Genomic DNA, 22,506 nt, shown 5'->3' with positions numbered 1-22,506 from the left:
ACCACTGGACCGGAAAGGGACCAGAGAGGGAGTTTGGCCTTGGGGGCTTCTATGCCACTGTGTGACTTGGTATGCTTGTGGAGTGATGAGGCTCCTGTCCCAGCCCCCAGTGTCGCCGGGACCTCACGGGGTACCTTAGTACCCTGGTTCTTTGCTGCTTTCCGTGCTTTGAAGGCTTTATGCAACAACAAAACAAAATTGGAGGAGAACGAGGAAAAAGACTCAGAGTCTTTCTGCTGTTCCTCCTCTGAGGAAGAGATCTGAGCTGCCTGCAAGTTGCCCCCCCCCCAAGGGGCAGCAGGACGCTACGAAAGAGGTGGCGGGGAGCTCCCCTCCCCCAGGGCAGCCTTCTCCTGCTCCCTGAATGCTCGTAATAAGGCTTCAGTACCTGTGCTGAGGAGAAAAGGGTCCTGAGGCTGCCGCAGCAATTCTGCCCTCCCAGGGTCTCTGCGTGCTCTAGAGCTGCTGCGCTGTGATTTCACTGGAATCGGCTTCCCCGAAAAGCCTTCCCCTCCCGACAAGCAACCGGTACGAACTCTGGCCCGCAAGCCGCACCATGCGGCACGATCTCCGAGCTAAATTAGGATCGGGGCCCGAAAAAAGAACCAGTGCAACCAAGACAAACCCCCGGGAGCTCATAGGAACTGAAAAGGATGGCGAAAATGGCGTCGGAAGGAAGGAGGGATGAAATAGACCGCTAGGCAGGCTCAGAAATTAAATAAATCACCTCATCCCTGGTATCACCCTCAGCTGCGGGCAGTTACAGGGCTCCCAACCCTCTGCTCCCAGGGGGGATGGTCCCACCAGGACCTAGTAACCCCCTGGGAGGCTTAAGGAGATATCTTCTCTCTTTGTCTTTTTTTTACTAAATCCTTGTCTTTTTAAGATTCCCGAAGGAACAAATTCCAACAAACTAAAAACCTAATACCAAACCCAGACTAAAGGTTTTGTACCTCTTCCATCTGCTAGAGACAGAGAAATAATGAGAGACGCTAGGTGGCACCTCAGGGGTATAGGACGGAGTCCGTTAAAACTTCTCTGTCTCCATCTGCTGGAGGGGAAGCAAAACCCAGGAGTCTGGACTGATCCGGGTACGTACAGGGAAGAGATTTTATCTTACTCCAAAGACATTAAAAAACTCAAAATTGGTGCTTCTCGTCTCTTAAGTGGTTATGAAGCTAAGGGGCTGCTCAAGTTTGCTGTAGTGCCCTGGTCTTCAGAGGTGCTATTTTATTGAGGGACTGAACTATTTTATTTATTCGTTTTTGTATACCGGCACTCAGGTTCCATCGTAACGATTCACAACAATAAATAATAATGCACAATAAATATACTAAAATCAACTTCCTAGGACTAAAAAATAAAACAAATTACAACCATTCAAATAAAAACAACTGGTTAAAAGACAGGAAACAGAGTAGGATTAAATGGTCAATTTTCTCAGTGGAAAAGGGTAAACAGTGGAGGGCCTCAGGGATCTGTACTTGGACCGGTGCTTTTCAATATATATATAAATGATCTGGAAAGGAATATGATGAGTGAGGTTATCAAATTTGCGGATGATACAAAATTATTCAGAGTAGTTAAATCACAAGCAGACTGTGATACATTACAGGAGGACGTTGCAAAACTGGAAGATTGGGCATCCAAATGGCAGATGAAATTTAATGTGGACAAGTGCAAGGTGTTGCATACAGGGAAAAATAACCCTTGCTGTAGTTACACGATGTTAGGTTCCATATTAGGAGCTACCACCCAGGAAAAAGATCTAGGCATCATAGTGGATAATACTTTAAGATCGTCAGCTCAGTGTGCTGTAGCAGTCAAAAAAGCAAACAATGTTAGGAATTATTAGGAAAGGAATGGTTAATAAAATGGAAAATGTCATAATGCCTCTATAATCGCTCCATGGTGAGACCACACCTTGAATACTGTGTACAATTCTGGTCGCAGCATCTCAAAAAAGATATAGTTGCGATGGAGAAGGTACAGAGAAGGTAACCAAAATGATAAAGGGGATGGAACAGCTCCCCTATGAGGAAAAGCTGAAGAGGTTAGGGCTGTTCAGCTTGGAGAAGAGTCAGCTGAGGGGGGATATGATAGAGGTCTTTAAGATCATGAGAGGTTTTGAACGAGTAGATGTGACTCGATTATTTACACTTTCGAATAATAGAAGGACTAGGGGGCATTCCAAGAAGTTAGCAAGTAGCACATTTAAGACTAATCAGAGAAAATTATTTTTCACTCAACGCACAATAAAGCTCTGGAATTTGTTGCCAGAGGATGTGGTTAGTGCAGTTAGTGTAGCTGGGTTCAAAAAAGGTTTGGATACGTTCTTGGAGGAGAAGTCCATTAACGGCTATTAATCAAGTTTACTTAGGGAATAGCCACTGCTATTAATTGCATCAGTAGCATGGAATCTTCTTAGTGTTTGGATAATTGCCAGGTTCTATCCAATTATCCAGCATCCTGGAAACAGGATGCTGGGCTGGATGGACCCTTGGTCTGACCCAGCATGGCAATTTCTTATGTTCTTAAATAAACTTATCAAGCCACTATCCCTCCCTCCTCCTATCTTAAGACCAATGTATGGTGGAAACAATAACTAATGAGTCATTCCAAACCTCAACAGCAGACTCCACAGTTATGGCAGTAGTCAGTCTAAAAATTAACTCTGGTATTAATTCTCAACACAATCAGGCTGAGTCAGTACGGCCTCTTTTACACTAGGTCTATGCCTATGGCGGCAAAAAATCTGGAGGGCAGGCGACTCATTGAAGATTTGCTGCCTTTCAGATATGCTGAATTTCACTCAGCAGAGAACAGCCCTCTGCTTCCTGATGTAGCCCTTCCCCTACAAGGCAGTGTGCAGTGAACAGGAGGGAAAGTGGGGGCAAGCCTGCAGCAGACAGAACAAAGAGGTCATTTTTGAGGAGGTTAGGAGGGGTTGAGTGGAGAACATTGGAGAGTGAGGATAGAGGCTGGGGAATGAGGGGAGGGGGGTCATATGTTTGTGTGCGAGAAGGAACTGGTGTTGTGTCTAAGTCAGATTGGGTATATGGTTAGAGAGAAGGGATACAAGGGAAAAGCAGGACTGAAGCATGGTAAGGACACATACTACCTTTACATCCCACACATGCACAGATTCTATCCCCTTATGGCTGCAAACTGCTATCCATTTATTGAGGCTTTGATCACTTTAGAGATAAATCCTTAGAGGTTAATCATAATGGGAGATTTTAATTAATATCTAGTTATGCTTCCACTTTCTACTGCATGCGATGATTTTTTAGCTTTTCTGATGTTATTAGGATTAAAACAACCAGTTGATAAGCCAGCTCACAAGGCCGGCCACTTATTGGATGTAGTATTTGTAGGTAGTCAGTTGCTGGTTGATAATCTGGCCCCATGGCCACTTGATCAGATTCCCTGGTTAGACTACTTTATAATCTATGTAAATTTAAAAATCAACAAGGCACCACACAGCCAGTGATGCATTTAGGATTTTGCCACCCCGAGACAATCTTGGTGCTGTTGCCCCCCTGACCCCACCCCCTCCCCCACCAAGGACAATAGGAAGCAGAAGGTCTAAAGCACAGTCAGCCCCACGGTTTCTGCAGCAGCTCAGGGTATTCAGTGGCAAAAATTAGAACATTCTAAAGCAAATTGGCAAACATTTCTATCTTTTATACTACATTATAAAAATAGTTTTCCAGACTTCCTTGTGTCTCTAATTTATTTTCTCATTACTGGGTGAAGAAAAGGGATCTCAGGCATGATGAGAGGATGGGAAGATTAGGAATGGGGAGAGGAAAGGAAAGGAAAGGAAGAGGAGAAGGAATGGAGTGAAGAGGAGAACTGGGGATGGGAGGAAGAGTGTGAGAAGGAAAGCAGAGTTAAGGATGGGGAGGATGGGGAAAGAGGAAAGGAGAGAGTAGGATTGAGAAAGGAAGGCTCTGGGAGGGGTTTTCCGATATCTGGGGAGAAGGGAGAGATAGGAAGGAAGGACTCGCTTACCTGAGTGAGGATTGAAACACTTATGTTCTGTTCGCTGGCTTCATCAATTAAGCTAATGAGATTCTCATATGGAAGCGGCCTGGGGAAGGAGAGACAGCACCAGAGAAAAGTCATCTTTGCATGCCCTGGGAAACACAGCGAGGATAACTTTATAAGACTTGCCCGTGTGCCCATACACGCATATATATGGCTGCACACAGATCTACCCCGTTTGTTTATAACCTGGGTGTATCATGCATGCACGGGTTATAAAATATGCATAATTCTTCCCTGCAACATTTGCAATATTTAAAAAAATATCGGCGAATAGATAATCAAGTTAGCCGGATGTCTTAAAAGCGCTACTTATCCAGATAAGTAAGATAGCCAGATAGGTCTCAAACAGAGCTACTTACCTGGCTATCTGACTTAGCTGGATAAGTAGCTCTATTTGAGTCCTATCTGGCTATCTTACTAGGAGGCCTATTTACTAAAGTTTTTCTCCCATTTTGTGTCTATGAGAAAAATATTTAGTAAATACGGCCCTTAGCAAGATAAGTAGAGCTTTTAAGACTTATACAGCTAAGTGGTGGAAAAGCCACCACTTAACTGGGTAAGTTGGAATTTATGCGATTAACTTGAGCTGAACTGCTGTACGTGCGTTTCTTGACCTTCTATATACATGGAGATTTTACAAGCAAAATGTAAATAGCACTTACTCTGGGTAAGTCACTTTTTCTGCTAATAATTCCACAAATTTCTAACATGCACGCCTGAGTGAAATTACCAGTTTTACCAATCAGTTCACCTGTTTACCCAGTCTTTCAGGGCATCAAGACCTTCCTGGTTCTCAGCCTGAACTCCCCCCAGTTCACCCAGACCCCCCCACCAACTCAGTATATCACAATAAAGACATTTAAATTCACTTGCGCCAGATATTAAGCAGGTGTAAATATGCACAAGTGAGCTGCAAAATCTACACAAGTAAGTCTCTTATATAAAATAGCAACTTGCACGCAAAAAATGTTGGATCTTCCCTAGAACACTCCTAGACTGTCCGTTGTTATGACTGTCGGCTGCGGCCGACCCAACACACATCTTGTGCTGCCCTGCTCTCCTCTCCAGGCGAACTCGTGGCTGTGGCCAGCCGCTCCCGACGCATGCCGTCTATCTCCCGGGACTTCTCATGCCGCCGACCTCCAGGCCTCCTCCAGGCCTTCCTAGGCGCACACCCTACCTTTAAGGACGCTATGGCGGGAACCTCAGGGGCGTCTCCTATTGATGACATCACCAGCCAGGATTCACAAGCACCGCCCTGGCCCTGCATAATCGACTTGGCAACGAGTTCCATCGCTTCTGGTGCTTGTGCCTGTCTGTCCAAACGTTTGTTCCTGATTGGACCTCTACCTCGGTTCCTGGACTCTGGCTCGGGTACCCGCTCCTTGGGGGGTATGTGCGCACTGCTTGGGAGACTTGTCTCCAGACCTCCCCACTCCTCAGGGTGGTCCCTGTGCCTCTCCAGAGATCCTGCCTATTGGCCTCCCCCCGCTCCCCGGGGCCTCCCTGGAACTACCTTACAGAGACGCTTGCTTCACGCTTCCCCGCTCCTCTGGGCCGTGTCTACGTCTGTGCCTACGTCTCTACACCAGTTGCTTGTTCTGCACTCCCCCGCTCCTTGGGACAATGGCTACATCTCTACACTGCAACTGGATCTACACTTCCCCGCTCCTCGGGGCAGCGTCTACGTCTCTACACCAGCGACTTGCCTTGCACATCCCGCTCTTCGGGGCAGTACCTACGTCTCTACACCAGCAGCTTGCTTTGCACTTCCCCGCTCCTTGGGGCAATGCCTATGTCTCTACGCCTGCAACTTGCTTTGCACTTCCCACTCCTCAGGGCAGTGCCTACGTCTCCACATCAGCGACTTGCTCCACTCTTCCCTGCTCCTCGGGGCAGCGTCTACATTTCTATTTGAGTGACTTTGCTCCTGCTTCCCGATCCTCGGGGCAGTCTCCATTAGTACTGCTAATCAGACTCTGCACTTCCCCGCTTCTTGGGGAAGCCTGCGTTGCTGCTGCTAGGACGGTCTCTGCGCTCCCCCGCTCCTCGGGGCAGTCCCTACGCCATCATACCAGAGCCTCTATTACTATGCTAAACTCCAGTTGTGTCTCCTACTACTGCTGACCACGCCTCCCGACGGTGAGGACCTGTGGGGCTCCTCCCCTCAGGCTGTAACAACACTCACCTCGGGCCAAGGGTCCATTAACTCACGAATCCTAACACCCTTTTTCATATGCACATATTTACATGCAAATCTTTATTTGCTCGTGTATGCCTGAGGGTTATAAAATAGCATATGTGTGAGTAGATGCTATTTATGCATGTATATGGTAATTCTCATAAGCATAAAGTTTTGAAAATTCACAGGAAGATGCCACCACTTCTGCCCATTTCCCTAGAACAAAATAAAACCAAGGTTTTATAGATAAGAAAAAGGAGAAAACTAGAAGGGGAAAAGAAATGAGACTGCCCCAAATCACTTTCCCCAATACTAATTATCTGTCTCCTGCGACCTCAATATAAAGCATTTCCAACACATCTACTCAAAGCAAACCCCATGTACATCTCAGCCACATGAGTACTGGTGATGTTGTACAATTAGACGGTGACTGAAGAACTCACTCAGATATGGTCTTCTCACGAGGTTCTGGGGGGAGTCCAACAGTTAGCTGCTTTTGGTGAGAGAGAAGGTCTGTACAGGCCTAAATGGAAAGATAAATTAACAATGTTGGTCAGAGTCCTAGATATTTTGTGAAACAGCTTACATGTTGTCCTGTATCACTCATCAAAATGTCCACCGTTCCCCCCCCCCCAAACAATGACAACATTGGTGCTCCCCTACACCGAGCCTAGAGAAAGCCAGCACTATATAGTCAGGGACTACTAATTGCTTCTAACTCCAATATGTTGCCATCAATTTAAGCCTGAAAATAGAATAGACTATTCCTTTCAAGCTACAGCAGAATGACTGAGTAAAAGAGTTCTCTCTCTCTGTATATAAAAAGCTATTTCCTGCAGGTTTGTGCCCACTAAGTTTGTGTGTTTCAGGTATACTGTGCGAATGAGCTCCAGGCAAATACAACAGACTAAATGTACATAACGTGCATTATGGGGTAGATATTCAAATGCTACTTAGGACTTATCCGGTAACCCCTAGATGCAGTAAGCCACAATGATTTCTCACAGGAGGGGACCCATGATCACGGGGAGGGGGGGGAGGGGGGCTGTCACCGAGGTAGTGGGGCCCCCTCCCTTGAAAAAGCATCTCAGCCTTATGGTACGTTCTTTTGTGTCGTGGCCACACACCGCGGCACAAAAGAACACGGTGAGCGCCTCTTTAACGCAATGGTAACCCCAATCTCACGGGAATGCTATCACCTTAAACAGCTGCTGCCCCCAAAACAAAAAGTCATGGCTAAAAAGGGAGGTTGAGCAAGGGTTGGTGCTGGCCCCCGTCTCAACCGGGTGGGGCTGCCAATCGAGGAGGCCCCAACACCCCCAAATTGTTTAAAAGTGAAAAAAAGACCATCACAGTGATGGCCCCAGCTTCTCCTTCCCCCTTCCAAAAGCAGTAACATGTGGCCCCGATTCCAATACCACTTGCCCCCCACCCCCAAAGTCCATACCTCCATTCCCATCCGAAGTCCATACCTCAACCCCTGGCCCCCCTCCAAAGTACTTTCTTTCACCCCTGGCCCCCCCCCCACCAAATTCCCTACATGAAACTCTTCACCCCCTCAAATAAAAAAGACAAAGCGAAGGGGCTGAAGTAGCTATTGGATTGTTGTGTGAGGTTAATTTGTGGGACAGTTATTATGATGGCTGGTTAAGTGTAATACTTATGCTGATAATTTTTATTCCCCCTGGTGAGAATAGGGTGGTTTTTATGAGGTCCATATTTAGCACATTTGTCCAGCTAATAGGGCCATTCATCAAAATGCATTATAGCGTTAACGCAAGCGATAATAATGTTACCGCACGGTGCAAATGCAAATTTTTTGAAGGGGTGGGATTAATTAAAATGAGGGCCAATACTGCACCTTGCGATAGCATAACACATGCTATCGCACATTTTTAACGCTGGAAATAACTACATCTTTTTTCCCTTCGTTAAGCTGTGCGATATGCCCAAAACAGCCTTAATGCAATTTGCATTAAAGATTGCAAATTGCATTTCGGCCATTTCTGGGCTTGGGAAGGGAGAGGGAAGGAGTGGAGTGGAGTAGAGAGACAGAGAGCACCTCTGGGGAGGCCTTCAAAGTATTCAACTACTCTGTTATAGAGTCTATCAAGCTAGGGCGAGAGAACATAGTAGAAATATCATCTTTGTGAGACTTTCCTCACTCCAAATGATGTCAAATCTTCACAGCGGTGCACTGTGCAGTTCGTACATCTCACTCTGCATGTAAAACTGGCCCCCTAAATCACAACCAACACCTCACCTCGAGCTATTAGCTGGCCCTCCTATAGAGATATAAATCATTGACTACTATGAAGGCCTTATAAATAGTCTCTTTCTCTCTCCGCCCCCTTTTTAAGTTTGGCACTTAGACAAATTGCCAGGATTTGAAAATCCTGCTGATCTGACAAAGCCAGAAAAGATTTTAGCTGGCTGAAAATGTATCCAGCTATATCAGGTGCATTCTGGGGCAGAGTTAGTGGGATAACACTGATAGCTGGATTACTATAGGATAGCCAAAGCACACCCCATGCCACTGAATATCCTAGCAAAATTAGAGGAAAATTGTTTCTTACCTGCTAGATTTCGTTCCTGTAATACCACAGATCAGTCCAGACCAGTGGGTTATGCACTCCCACCAGCAGATGGAGGCAGAGAACAAACTTTGAGGCACTGCTATATCCAAGTGTGCCACCTGCAGCTCCTCAGTATTTATCCATATCCAAGCCAAGAAACAGACAAAAAAAAACCATTTAACGCCCTAAAAAAAGGTGGACATGAAAGAAATACCCTCAAGGGCCAAAACAAAAAAGGCCTTGAACCTGAAAACCCCAGGTCCGAACCACGGTTCTTATCACCAAATTGGCATAAATGCATTCTGATAGACTTCATATGAATAGCGGCTTAAGTCCAGGTAAATCAGTCTTTCGGCAATAACCTCCTGGTGGGTCCCTGGAATTATTTGTGGTATTACAAGAACGAAAATTAGCAAGTAAAACCAATTTTCCTTTCCTGTACATACCCAGATCAGTCCAGACCAGTGGGATGTACCCCAAAGCCACATTACACCGGGCGGGAACCCGAAAGCCCTGCTCGCAGAACACTTTCTCCAAAAAGCGCTTGGTCCAGAGCCCTGACATCCAGACGGTAATGTCTTCTAAAGGTATGCAGGGAGGACCAGACTGCGGCCCTACAAATCTCTTCAGGTGACAACAACTGACACTCCGCCCAAGAAGCCGCTTGCGCCCTCGTCGAGTGAGCTTTCAATCCGGCTGGAACGGATCCCCCTTGCTGATATAGGCCAAGCAAATTGTTTCCTTCAGCCAGCGAGCCGAGGCGGCTTTGGATACCTTCTTACCCTTCTTCGGACCCCAAACAAAACAAAAAGGTGGTCCGACTTCTGAAAGGAGTTAGTGACCTTCAAATAACGAAGTGCCCTGCAGATTTCCTGCGGCGAGACCAACTGACATTCAACCCATGAAGCGGCCTGAGAAAGCAGGGCGTGTGCTTTCAGCCCCTCAGCGATAGGCCTGCCTCTGCAGATTTAAGCAGACGAAATATCTTCTTTCAACCATTGGGCAATAGTTGCCTTGAACGCATGTTGGCCCTTCTTAGTGCCATTCCACAAGATAAACAAATGATCGGAAACCCTGAAGGAATTTGTGACCTCTAAAAAGCGCAGGAGAACTCGTCGGATGTCTAAAGCGCCTCAACTCCCAAGAGTGCGGCGCTCCCACTTCTAAGTCCAAAAACGCCAGAAGCTCCACCGACTGGTTCATGTGGAAAGAGGAGACCACCTTCGGTAAAAAAAGACGGAACCGTTCTAAGAGAGACCCCAGAATCTGAGATACACAGAAAGGGCTCCCTGCAAGAAAGGGCCTGAAGCTCAGACACTCTGCGAGCTGAACATATAGCCACCAGAAATACAGTCTTTAATGTGAGATCAAGACCCTGAGCACCAGATTAAAGTTCCACGATGTACAAACGGAACGGACTGGGGAACGGAGATGCTTCGCACCCCGAAGGAAGCGGACGACATCCGGATGCGACGCTAGAGATGTACTATGCACCTTACCCAGAAGACACCCCAAAGCCGCCACCTGGACTCGCAGGGAATTGAAAGACAACCCTTTGGCTAAGCCTCTTTGCAAAAATACCAGCCTGTGCGATGGAAGCCTAGCGGGGAAGAACACCCTGATCCTTACACCAGGATTCAAACACCTTCCAAACCCTAATTAAGTCAGTGAGGTAGAAGGCCTTCGCGCCTGGAGAAGAGTAGAAATCACGTCCTCCTGATAACCTCTCTTTCTCAACTGCCGCCTTTCAAAAGCCAGGCCGCCAGACAAAAGCGACCCACCTGTTCAATAAATATAGGGCCCTGACGTAGAAGATTGGGAAGATGATCTAACCGCAGAGGACCTTCCACCGCGAGATTGACAAGGTTCACGAACCACGGGCATTGAGGCCACTCCGGAGCCACCGGGATCACCTTCCCTGGCGAAGCAATTTGCCAACCAGTGGCCATTGTGGGAAAGCATAGAGAAGAACCGTGGTCGGCTATGGCAGCACCAAGGTGTCGACTCCCTCTGCCCCATGTTCCCTTCTGCGACTGAAGAATCGAGGGGCTTTGGCATTCCTAAGCTGCATTCAGATCCAGATGTGGAGGACCCCATCTGCGAACCACAAGTTCCATGGCTTCGTCGGAGAGTTCCCACTCCCCTGGGTAGATTGTCTGCTGACTCAGATAATCCGCCTGCATGTTGTCAGTGCCCGTGATGTGCGATGCCACCAGAAGGGCAAGGTGTTTTTCCACCCAAACCATGAGTTGCTCCGCCTCGGCGGCCACTGGCTGACTCTTGGTACTGCCCTGCCGGTTGATGTAGGCCACAGTCATTGCGCTGTCTGACAGGACTCGGACAGCCCAATTGCGCACCATTGGTAGAAACTGTTGCAGTGCCAAGCGAACTGCTCTTGTTTCTAGGCGATTGATCGACCAGCTCGTCTCCTCCGAGGACCACTGGCCTTGCACAGCTCGCGAGTGACAGACTGCTCCCCAACCGGAGAGGCTGGCATTCGTTGTCACTACCACCCACTGAGGGACCTAGAGGTTCACCCCACGCTGCAAGTGCTCCAGAATCAGCCACCAGCTAAGACTGGATGTGGCAGTAAGCGGTAAGATGTGGCAGTAAGCGGTAAGGGGATCTGAAACTCCTCCGACTTCGGGTCCCAACGGGAAAGTAATGCTCTCTGTAGAGGTCTCATATGAGCAAACGCCCATGGCATCAATTCCAGGGTAGACGCCATGGAACCGAGGACCTGCAAATAGTCCCAGGCCTTGGGGAAAGGAAGAGACAAAAGCCATCTGACCTGCTGCATCAGCTTGGAGATCCGATCCTCTTGAAGAAACACCTTCCCCACATGGGTGTCGAACCTGGCTCCTGAGACAGGAGAAGGTTGCTTTTGGCCTGATTGACGACCAATCCCAAGGACTCCAGGAGACTCACAACTCTGTCGACCATGGCCTCGCAGAGAACTTTTGACTTTGCTCGAATAAGCCAATCGTCCAGATACGGATGTACCAACACGCCCTCCTTCCATAGGGCTGCTACCACGACCACCATTTTCAATTCTGTACCCTGCCAAGCCGAACGGCAGGGTACAGAATTGAAAATGCCAGTCAAGATCTTGAACCGAAGGAACTTCTGGTGGTCTTTGCAGATGGCCATGTGCAAATATGCTTCCGTCAAGTCCAGGGAAGCCAAGAATTCACCCGTGTGCACCGCCACAATGATGGAACGCAGGGTTTCCATCCGGAAACGTGGAATCTTGAGGGCTCGGTTCACCTTCTTCAAGTCTAGGATCGGCCGAAAAGAACCTTCCTTCTTTGGGACGATGAAATAGATGGAGTATCGGCCCGTTGTCCACTCCGCCCTGGGGACCAGGACAATAACCCCCAGAGAGACCAACCGGTTGAGGGTCTGCCAGATGTTGCTTGCTTTTAACCGGGAACCACAAGGAGAGACTAGAAAAAGATCTCAGAGAGACCGAGCAAATTCCAACACGTAGCATCTCTTTATGATCGTTAGAACCCATTGATTGGAAGTTATCTTAACCCATTCCTCATAGAAGTCGGACAGCTGACCACCCACCCGGGGAACCGAGGAGTGGGCCGGCTGCATCCCATTGGGTGGACTTGGTTCCAGGCGTTGCAAAGCTAGCACCGTCGCGGGCGGGTCTGCGGCCAGGAAAGGAATGAGACCATGACTGCGCTCTACCCGCGGACTGTCGCTGAGCGGTAACAGGAGCTCTGCTCTGCCGAAATCTCCGCTGTCCCTGAAAACGAGAACGGATCTGTGAGAAAGGTCTTGAAGACTGAGGCTTGTCCTCCGGAAGCCTATGAACCTTGTTCTCCCCCAAGGACTTAATCAACTGCTCCAGGTCCTCCCCAAAGAGAAATTTGCCCTTAAAGGGTAACAAACTCAGTTGAGCCTTGGAGGATACATCAGCCAACCAGTTGCGTAGCCACAGGAGCCTTCTTGCGGAAACCGATGACGCCATGGTTCTGGAAGACGTATGGAGGAGGTTGTATAAGGCATCAGCTCCATATGCCACTGCATATGGGAGGCTTGCCTGGAGCATAAAACTACTGCAAACGGCCGCGCGGATCCCCAGTGCCGAGACAGCAAAAATTTGTTTCAGAAGAACCTCAAGCTTTCTATCTTGAAGGTCCTTAAGGGCTGCTGCCCTGGCCACTGGGATCGTGGTCCTCTTCGTGACTGCCAACACGGAGGCATCCACCTTTGAAGACCGAAGAACTTCCAAGACCTCTTCAGGCAAGGGATACAATTTGTCCATTGCCCTAACCACTCTGAGGCCCACATCCGGCACATCCCATTCGCGGGTCATCAACTGCTGAAGCATGGGGTGAAAAGTTTTGGATGGACCCCGCAATCCCGCCAGGACTGGGTCTATCGAATCCAGAGGGAGAGCTTCTTGCTGAAGATCCACGCCAAGCTCCGCCAGGACCCATGGGATAAGTGGGTCTAACTCCTCTCAATGAAAAAGGCAAACCACCTTTGGATCATTGCCCTCTAGTGGCGCCCTTTTTTCCAGATCCTCATCTGGTCACCTACCGTAAGGGCCAGGGGGCCCGACAGTACATCTGAAGCCCCAGTGGCTGCCACTGCCAGGCTGGAGGCCCTGCCTCCCAGAAGGGACAAGCCCCGAATCTTTTTGACCCAGAGCGACCCTGGGACTCGACGGCGGGGATCCTTCCGCGGTGATCCCTCCAGTGTGACTCCAGGCTGCTGGTTCTGAGTAGCTAAAAATGCTTTGTGCATTAAAAGCACAAAGTCCAGGGAAAGGTCGGAAGGACCACTCCCCTCCCCCACCAGGGGATCAGGCCCTTCATCCAATCCATCCAGCAAGTGATCCTGGATGTCCTCCGGGCTGCCAGGAACTGGTGACAGGGCAGGCGAGAGCTCCCCTCCCCCCAAAGCTCTGTTCTGTGCAGCAGCAAATGTCTCCAAGATGGCCACCGTTCCCACGCTCAGCGGAACGGATTGGTCTTAACGTCCTGAGCGGCTGCCCGTTTGCAAGCTCCTCTGTGCTTTGGCAGCCATTCCGGATACAGAGCCCGGAGCAAGAGAGCAGCAAGGCCAACTCCCCGCAGGCCACTCATCGCGTCGGGCACAGCATATGGAGACAGGGGGGGGGGCACCAAAGAAAACCAAGCGGCCAGGCAGAGAAGCGCTCCCGCAAGACAAACGGCACTGCAATCGCCCCACAAACGCCTTTTCCACCCCGGGACCATCCGATACCTAAACCTGCCTCCTGGTCTTCTGTTTTGTTTTTTTTAATCATAGCCAACAGCTACCAAAGAAGACTGACAGGTTTACTTTTTTTTTTTTTTTTTTAAACAATCGGACTCCATTTCAGCTAGGAGGGAGGGACTCAATGACTGCCTTACCGTTCGGGAGCCCCACAGAGTCACCAACCCCAGCTCCTCACAACCTGCAACCAGGAGGGATGGCCCCACTGGGACCTGCCTAATCCCTGGGAGGATTTTTTTTTTTTTTAAAGTCCATTGATCTGCTAGTCTGCTTTGCTTTTAGCTCCTTTTTTAAAAAAATAAATTTGCCAACACCTCCAGACAAGGTGAAACCAAAGGTTTTGCACCACCTCCATCTGCTGGAGACAGAGAAATACTGAGGAGTTGCAGGTGGCACACCGGACTAATAGGGGGTGCTCTACAAATTTTTCTCTGTCTCCATCTGCTGGAAGGGAGGCAAAACCCAGCAGTCTGAACTAATCTGGGTACATACAGGGAAATCCAAACTCAGCTCAGAGCTGCAGGTATGCACCACCACCATCTGCTAGAAACAGAGAAATACTGAGGAGCTGCAGGTGGCACACTTGGATATAGCAGTGCCTCAAAGTTTGTTCTCTGCCTCCATCTGCTGGTGGGAGTGCATAACCTACTGGTCTGGACTGTTCTGAGCATGTAAGGGAACATGATAAGTTTATCTGGCTAACTTTATAAGCTGAACAGGTAAGCAATAATAGTGCAATGCTGGTGATTGAGATGAAATCCATATGAAGTTTGTTGCTGTATGTTATCGCCAAGTTTAGAGCAGTGCGGTGGATGTGAGGACGTGGACGTTGGTGAAAAGAGATCGCTGAGATTTTGTTTGAAAAATTGGACGGAGAAGGCCCGGGTAGCCTAAGGAGTTACAAGTTTTGAAGGAAACATTGTATGCCAAGAAGCGATTTAAAGCACATGTGTGTGGAGGTTTGATAAAAGAGGTTAAAAGAAGTTGAGACATTGTAACTAAGGACCTAATACTGTGTGAGGTGTGGTTGCGATTTTGAAAGCATCATAAAGAAGAGTGCAATTGAGTATGAACACACGGCATCAGAAGACAGTGATGTGATGCATATCAACATGACAAGAGAGTTGCGTCTGTGTATATAGATAGTCCCTGAGGAAGCCCGTATGAACGGGTGAAACGAGATCTTCGTTGGGTGTTATTAAATGTAGATATGAAAGCAACCATTTTCATGTATGCTATCATATTCATTGGTATAATATTGTGAGGTAGTATGACTACACACTTCAAATGTCAATAGGGGTTAAATGAAGTGTAAGTAATGATCATGTTGGTTGGTTTTAAGTGTTGAGCCTGTGGTTTATGTATGAATGAGTAGTGTGTGTATGGAGGGTAATGTATGGGATATGGAGTTTTAATGCATAGATTAATACCGCTTAGATAGGTGGTCCTACGTATTAGGAGAGGTTGAAAAAATTGTGTATGAATATATTTAATAAAACTATTTTTCGTGTAGATTTACATGTCATAGGTCCTCTGGTTGTGGTGATATTGTATAACTTTATAAGCTGGCCAGCAGCCAAATATGGTGCTCTATGTATTTTCATGCTATTCCATGTACCATATTTTATTGCTGTATTATTTATAAAAGATGTATTTGGTTTGTTGTATTTATCGCTTAATGTAAACCATCTTGGGCTGATTTTGTTTCAAGGAAGGCGGTATAAAAGTATAACTTTGTTTAACATAGCAGAATGGGTGCAGGGGTGTTTTGTGCTGTGGTCAGGTGCAAGGAAGGTTAGTAGGGGCAGTGGAGAGCAGCAAACCTGAAGGAGAACGAACGGTGAGGATCACAAATGATTGGGGGATGGGGGTGGGAAAGGACTAGAGTGAGCCATACTGTGGAGTAAGAAAGAGGAGGGATGAGCAACCAAGAGATATCTGGAGCTAGAGGTGGAGGAAAGCCAGGAGGAGGAAGCGATCAATGCAGCCACACGACAGCTCTGTGACACGCTAACATCTGCACTTTAGTCTATCATATTTTGACAGTTTACAATAGTTCTTTAATAATTTCCCAAATGTTTTAATTCATTCACATATATACCAGGCCAGAAGTGCTAGGGGGATTATCCCATTTTTTTTTGCCTGTGGGTTTATCACATTTTTCTTATTCCAGTATAAATCAAAGCACGTGATAACGCTTTTCCTGTAAAAGGACAGGGCGACATTTACCTCATCCAGAGCTTCCACTTTCTTCTTCAGTATCCCGGATATGTAGCGGATCAAGGCCCACTGCCGAGTTGCTCCCACCTTGCTGTACAGCTCAGTCAGCAGCTCCTGCACTGTGACACCAGGATCCCCATAGATTTCGGTGTCCCACTCTGCGCCCCTTTCATTAGAAGGCAAAAACATACCTAATTACAGCTGAGCAGTTACGGATTAACCAAACTATGCATTGAATCTTTTTCTAATCAACATTAATTACCGATTTTACCAACCTCTGAAAAGCAATAGGATTAAAAGTTACCCATCAACAAGTATTATTTATTTTTCTTTTCTTCACTTGGACAAGTCAGCTTCTGTTTTTATACCAGTACTCAGCCCCATAAACTTCTGCATCATATTCCCCCTGTGCAGCCAAGGAAACTGATCAAGACCGTCACTGATTTCTCAAGCAGCAGAGAGATTCAAAGCAGAGCCCTTTCACAGTCATCACGACTGCTTAGTAAAACTGAGATGATTTTTCTTTCACGGACTGAGATTGATTCCATCCTCACCCACTGGTCCTTTAAAGACATTAACATTCAAATCAAATCTGAAGTTCGAGATTTAGGTGCCCGTCCAGATTCTACTCTCTCTCTCTCTGCGCCCACAAATACAGTCACTGGTTCATAGCTGTTTCTTTAAACTCCGAATGCTCTGTGCTATTAAACCATTCTTAAACACCTGTGATTTCTTTCTTGTCACGCAGCCTTTAATTCTATCGTCTCTAGACTACTGCGATTCCCTCTACCAAGGATTACCTCAGTCTATCCTGTAGGCCTTACCCGCCGTCCAGAACTCTGCAGCCCATGTGGTCTCTGGGACTCCTTTACATGTACACTACTCTCCAACTCTAGCAGGGTGCCCATGTGCTCGCACATTAGATCTAAAATCCTGACATTAGTATTTAAATCTGTTAAAAGCCTTGCACCTAGTGGTTTCTCCAAACCTGTCATCTACTGCTTCACCCGTTCCTTAGGATCCACATCAAAAGGTCTGCTGTATGTCCTCGTTTTTAAAAAGATCCGATTAGCTCGGAGCTGTGCCCGTATGTTTAGTGTTGCAGGCTACCAACTATGGAATGAACTCCCAGATGTCCTTAAGGCAAAAATGACCTATTGTGCTTCACAAAACTTCTGAAATTGCATCTGTTTTTCTTTTGCATTTCCAGGCTAATTTACCCTTTTGGTCACTCCCATGCTTGGCCACCGTGATACATGTGGTTGAGAATAAGCCACCGTACCCTTGCGTGTATGTTTTTATCCTGTTTAAAAATTACATCTCAATATTGTAGTGAGTTATGTTTCTTTTAATACTGTGCATGTCTATTGTAACCCACTGAGATCTCTGGATTCGCGGGCTATATATTTAATAAATAAACACACCTTCCTTCCACAACCTGTCTCCTACTCCCAGGCCAAGCGCAACTGAGGGGAGACCATTTTTTGAAAGAGCAAGTTATAGCACTCTCCCGAACTACTCTACAAGTTATCAGCACTTCTTCATATCCTCCCCTTTTTTGATTAGCTCCTGTGGAATATGCCAGCAACAAGGGGCAATGTAGGGGGAGAACAAACAAAGATAGCATAAATGCAATGTCCTACTTCATAGTGTACAGAACGTAGAGAATATCTGCCTGCTCCTGTAAACTAGGGCTTTCCCTCAAATGGTTCACCAGGGACCTGAAGTCCACATTCCCAGAGGAATCCTTGGGGAGATGCATCTCTGCATGGACTGTTGGAATCTGTAAATGAAAGAGACTCAGATGAAATGAATTGAACAAACACCTCTTCAACATGTTGAAGCCTGGACTGTAAGAGTGGTTAGAAGAAGAAGAACTGTTACTGACAAAATTACCTGATATTATCTTTGGGAAGCTACTTGAAGTGACAAGTAACACTTGTTCACTTTTAGAAAAACAATGTGCTAATGGCCTTCTTTTGAAAACAAGAGCATTAGAGGAAAAATAAAATCTTTAAAAATGCAGCAAAATAAAACTGAAAATATTTCAACAGTGACAAGGATGTTTCTGTGAATAAAGGCTTATGTTTTTTAGGAACTGGTTCATGTTTTCATTGTTTGGTTCATTACATTTAAGGATTTGTTTCAGAAATTATTTTGTAATCTAACCTGAACTACTTGCCTGGGTATGGCGAAATATAAATGATTTTAAATAAAATATTTCTGCTTTTGTTGTTTTTATGTTTTTTGTTCATTTTTAGTGCTCTTATGGTTTTGTATTGATAATCCAATTTATGTCTGATGTTATATTATTGATTATTTTTGTAACCCTCTTTGGAATCACTTATTGTACAGATGGGTTATTAAGTCACATAAAAAAATAAATAATATCCACTGACTTTACCCTGGCCCCTTAGCTCTTGACATCTTCTGAACATAGGTAGGGTCCACCTAACCCCGCCTGATAGTGTGAGCACACCCTTGCCATTTAATAGCTGCCTGTAGCCTGCCTGCTCAATGGGGAATGTTGAACTGTTCATTTTATAAAAAGCCAAGGAAGGATTATTCAGGTTGCACAGCTGAAATCTGTGTTTTCTACCTTGACATTTGGTCTTAAGTGCTGCTCTGCAGAGTCCAACAAATGAAGTGATGGCTGGGAAGCCTGAAATAGCTTTGTAGGAAGATAAAGTTGCACATCTGCAAAAAAAAAACCAAAACAAAAAACCACAAAGATTTTAAACACAACAGTATCCAGACAAACCATGTTACATTTTACATACACAATAATAAAACAAAGCAAAACAAGAGAAAATGTAAAATGGGGACTAATGGAAAGTAATTTTTATTTCAACACTGAAGAATGGAGAGCTCCAATAGCTTTAACTAGTCCTTAAAAAGGATTCTTTGCAGGTTGAGTTTGCTATTATTGAATCAACATAGGAACGATTCAAAGATTCTGGGGTGCATGAGCTTTCGCAAAAACACAGAATATGACAGCATTTAGAACCCATTCTAGCCTATCTAATTTAATTCCTGTTGCAATGCTCCATACTCCAGTTGCAATTTGACTTTACCATCTCTTCTTCACAACTAAAGATCCTTTATGCTTATCCCATACTTTCTTGAAATCCTTTTGGCCTCCACCAGTTCCATGGGGAGGCTGTTTCATACATTTACCACCCTTTCCAAGAAGACATCTTCTATTCTAGAGTCTACCCCTCTTTGAGCTTCATTTTCTTAAATAAGCGCACCACGCTGGGATCATCATCCTCCGAGGGTGGGAGGTCTGGGTCCGGGTCGTCCTGGTTCCCATCACCCATATCATGGGTGAGTCACGGATCCTGTTCTACTCCGGAGCCCGTGGGATCCCCGAGCGGGACTGGCAACCTATCCTCGACTCAGGCCCCCTGTCGAGCCCCTGAAGGTTGTTGGAGGTCTGGGGGCCCCATGAATACCCGCTTAGGTGGAGGCTCCGCCAAAACATCTGGTCGTGCTGCTCTCTTCAGGATCGCTTGTTTCCTTGCCAGGAACGCCTGGTGCAGCAGCAGCACAAACTCAGGACAGAACTCCCCTGAGTCGGCACCCCCTCAGCAGGAGGGTCCGGTAGCCCAGGGTCATCCCCAAAGGTGGAAAGCTGCTCCACTGGGGATAGAATGGGAGGGGAGTCTTCCTCCTGCGACACCCGCCACGAGCCACCCTCCTCCACTGAGGAGGATGGCAGCTTGGAGGAACGGAGCCCTTGTCTGCCTGATATCTCCCCCGAGGAAGTTCCCTCCTGCCCTGTGGAACAGGCAGAACAGAGGGAACTAGCATCTAGGGCCTGCCCTGGCGTGCCACACGCGAGGCAGGTCACCAGTTTGGGTCGGGGTGCCATAATCCTAACCGAGCAGCCACACAGTTGACGACAGCAAAAAAGAAAAAATCAAGTTGGAAAACCTTTGCGCCGTTGCAGGACCTAAAAATAGCAAAACTCCCTGCAGGCGCAAAAACTGTTCTGTGGAGAGCTGCCAGCGGGGAAAAAAGTGGCCTAGCATGCGTGTGAAGGCCTCCCCTCCCCCCCCCACCCCGACCTACCCGGAGCCCCGGATAGGTCGTCGAGACCCGCAGAGTCTAGCGCCCTACTCCGACTGGCCTGTCGACGAAACAGCACAGCCTGTCTCCATACCAGACTCCATCTACCTTACAGAGGATCCGCTTCTTTTTTTTTTTTAAACCTTTTTTTTTTTTTAAGAAAGCTTTAAACAGGTACTCCTGGGGCCTGAGGAAAGGCATGAGGGGAGCCTCCTCAGTGGTCGAGGGAACCAGGAGCCCCTGGCTGTTGAAGCCACTGGACCGTTGCGGGCGAGACTCAGGCAGGGGTGTCCAACCCCCCAGTCGCCCGGCTTCAACTGAGGGATGGTTCACGAAGGTGCCTAACACCTCAGGAAGCTATACAGCTAACTACTAACTAGCCTAACCTAGGAAAGGAAAATTAGTTTCTTACCTGATAATTTTCGTTCCTGTAGTACCAAGGATCAGTCCAGGACACCTGGGTTGTGACCCCGCACCAGTAGATGGAGACAGATTAAAACTTGTGGGCGGAGCTACATATGCTCCTGTGCCAGTCACAGCCCCTCAGTCATACGTAATGTCAAAGTAGACAAAAAATAGAACAACCAAACTAAATAACTAACCTTAACAGGGAGCCATTCAAGCACCCCCAACCGGAACAGAACCCCAAAACGAGGGAACGAAGCAATAACCGGAATAGTTAACAAAGAAATGAGCGGACTCTCCGTTTCTTCAGAACAGTACGGGCGGGATCCTGGACTGATCCTTGGTACTACAGGAACGAAAATTATCAGGTAAGAAACTAATTTTCCTTTCCCTGTACGTACCAGGATCAGTCCAGGACACCTGGGATGTACCAGAGCTAAATTACCGAGGGTGGGAAGCAGAGAGTCCCGCTCGGAGTACCCTCTCTCCAAAACCCCCAGAATTCGCAGCCTGAACATCCAACCGATAGTGTCTAATGAAGGTATGTAAGGACTTCCAGGTAGCTGCCCTACAAATCTCTTGAGGCGAAACCTGAGAAGATTCCGCCCAAGACGCAGCATGAGCTCTTGTCGAATGAGCCCTGAGACCGTTCGGGATAGGCTTCCCTCGTAACACGTACACTGAGCCGATGGCCTCTTTAAGCCACCGTGCGATTGTCGTCCTGGAAGCCGGGCCCCCTTTCTTTGGGCCCGAGAATAGAACAAAGAGATGATCCGACACCCGGAAAGGGTTAGTGACTTCTAGATAACGGAGGAGAACCCTCCGCACATCCAACTTCCGCAATTCTTTCCATTGCGGGTCCGAATATTCAGCACCTGCGAAAGCGGGAAGCTCAATAGACTGGTTCAAATGAAACGGTGACACCACTTTTGGCAAAAAAGATGGAACCGTCCGCAGGGAAACTCCCGTATCTGAAATCCGCAGGAATGGCTCCCGACAAGACAAAGCCTGTAATTCCGAGACTCTCCGAGCCGAGGTAATCGCAACCAGGAAAACGGTCTTTAAAGTAAGATCCTTAAGAGTAGACCGTTTTAAGGGTTCGAACGGAGCCGTAGACAAAGAAGAAAGGACCCAATTAAGGTTCCAGGAGGAACATGGATGATGTAGTGGTGGACGAAGATGTTTAGCCCCCCGAAGAAAACGAGAGACATCAGGATGCAGGGCCAGAGAGGAACCGCGAACCTTACCCCGCAAACAACCAATCGCCGCCACCTGTACACGAAGAGTACTACATGAAAGCCCTTTGGCTAGGCCGGCCTGAAGAAAAGCCAGAATATCAGAGACGGAAGCGGAAATGGGATCTAGCCCTCGGCTGACACACCACTCCTCAAAAACTACCCAGACACGTACATAAGCCAAGGACGTAGACTGCTTTCTGGACCGCAGTAACGTGGCTACCACCGCATCTGAATAGCCTTTTTTCTTTAGACGTTGCCTCTCAAAAGCCATGCCGCGAGACAAAAGTGATCCGCATCCTCCAAACAAACGGGGCCCTGACGAAGGAGTCCCGGAAACCCCTGTAGCCGAAGGGGAGCATCCACCGACAGCTGAACGAGATCCGCAAACCAAGGGCGCCGTGGCCACTCCGGCGCTACCATGATCACGTTGGACGGGTGCAACTCTATGCGCCTTAAGATCTTGCCTATCATTGGCCACGGAGGGAATACGTACAACAACACGTTG

At 47.4% G+C, this 22,506-nt stretch overlaps 1 protein-coding gene across 3 annotated transcripts in view; it reads right to left on the bottom strand.

The window, feature by feature from the left end:
* PHKA1 (phosphorylase kinase regulatory subunit alpha 1) overlaps positions 1 to 22,506 on the bottom strand; it is a 278,473-nt gene that overhangs the window by 85,074 nt on the left and 170,893 nt on the right. For all 3 annotated transcript variants that reach the window (XM_029607522.1, XM_029607521.1, XM_029607523.1), the window contains exons 20-24: positions 18,887 to 18,984; positions 17,931 to 18,070; positions 16,297 to 16,453; positions 6,679 to 6,758; positions 4,018 to 4,096 (exon numbers count right to left, since the gene is read on the bottom strand). In XM_029607522.1, coding sequence (XP_029463382.1) covers positions 4,018 to 4,096; positions 6,679 to 6,758; positions 16,297 to 16,453; positions 17,931 to 18,070; positions 18,887 to 18,984 — 554 coding nt within the window. The remainder of the gene's footprint in view (positions 1 to 4,017; positions 4,097 to 6,678; positions 6,759 to 16,296; positions 16,454 to 17,930; positions 18,071 to 18,886; positions 18,985 to 22,506) is intronic.

The sequence above is a fragment of the Rhinatrema bivittatum genome, chromosome 6 (genome assembly GCF_901001135.1).
Source record: "Rhinatrema bivittatum chromosome 6, aRhiBiv1.1, whole genome shotgun sequence".
NCBI lineage: Eukaryota > Metazoa > Chordata > Amphibia > Gymnophiona > Rhinatrematidae > Rhinatrema > Rhinatrema bivittatum.
This window is presented reverse-complemented; position numbering and strand designations above follow the sequence as displayed.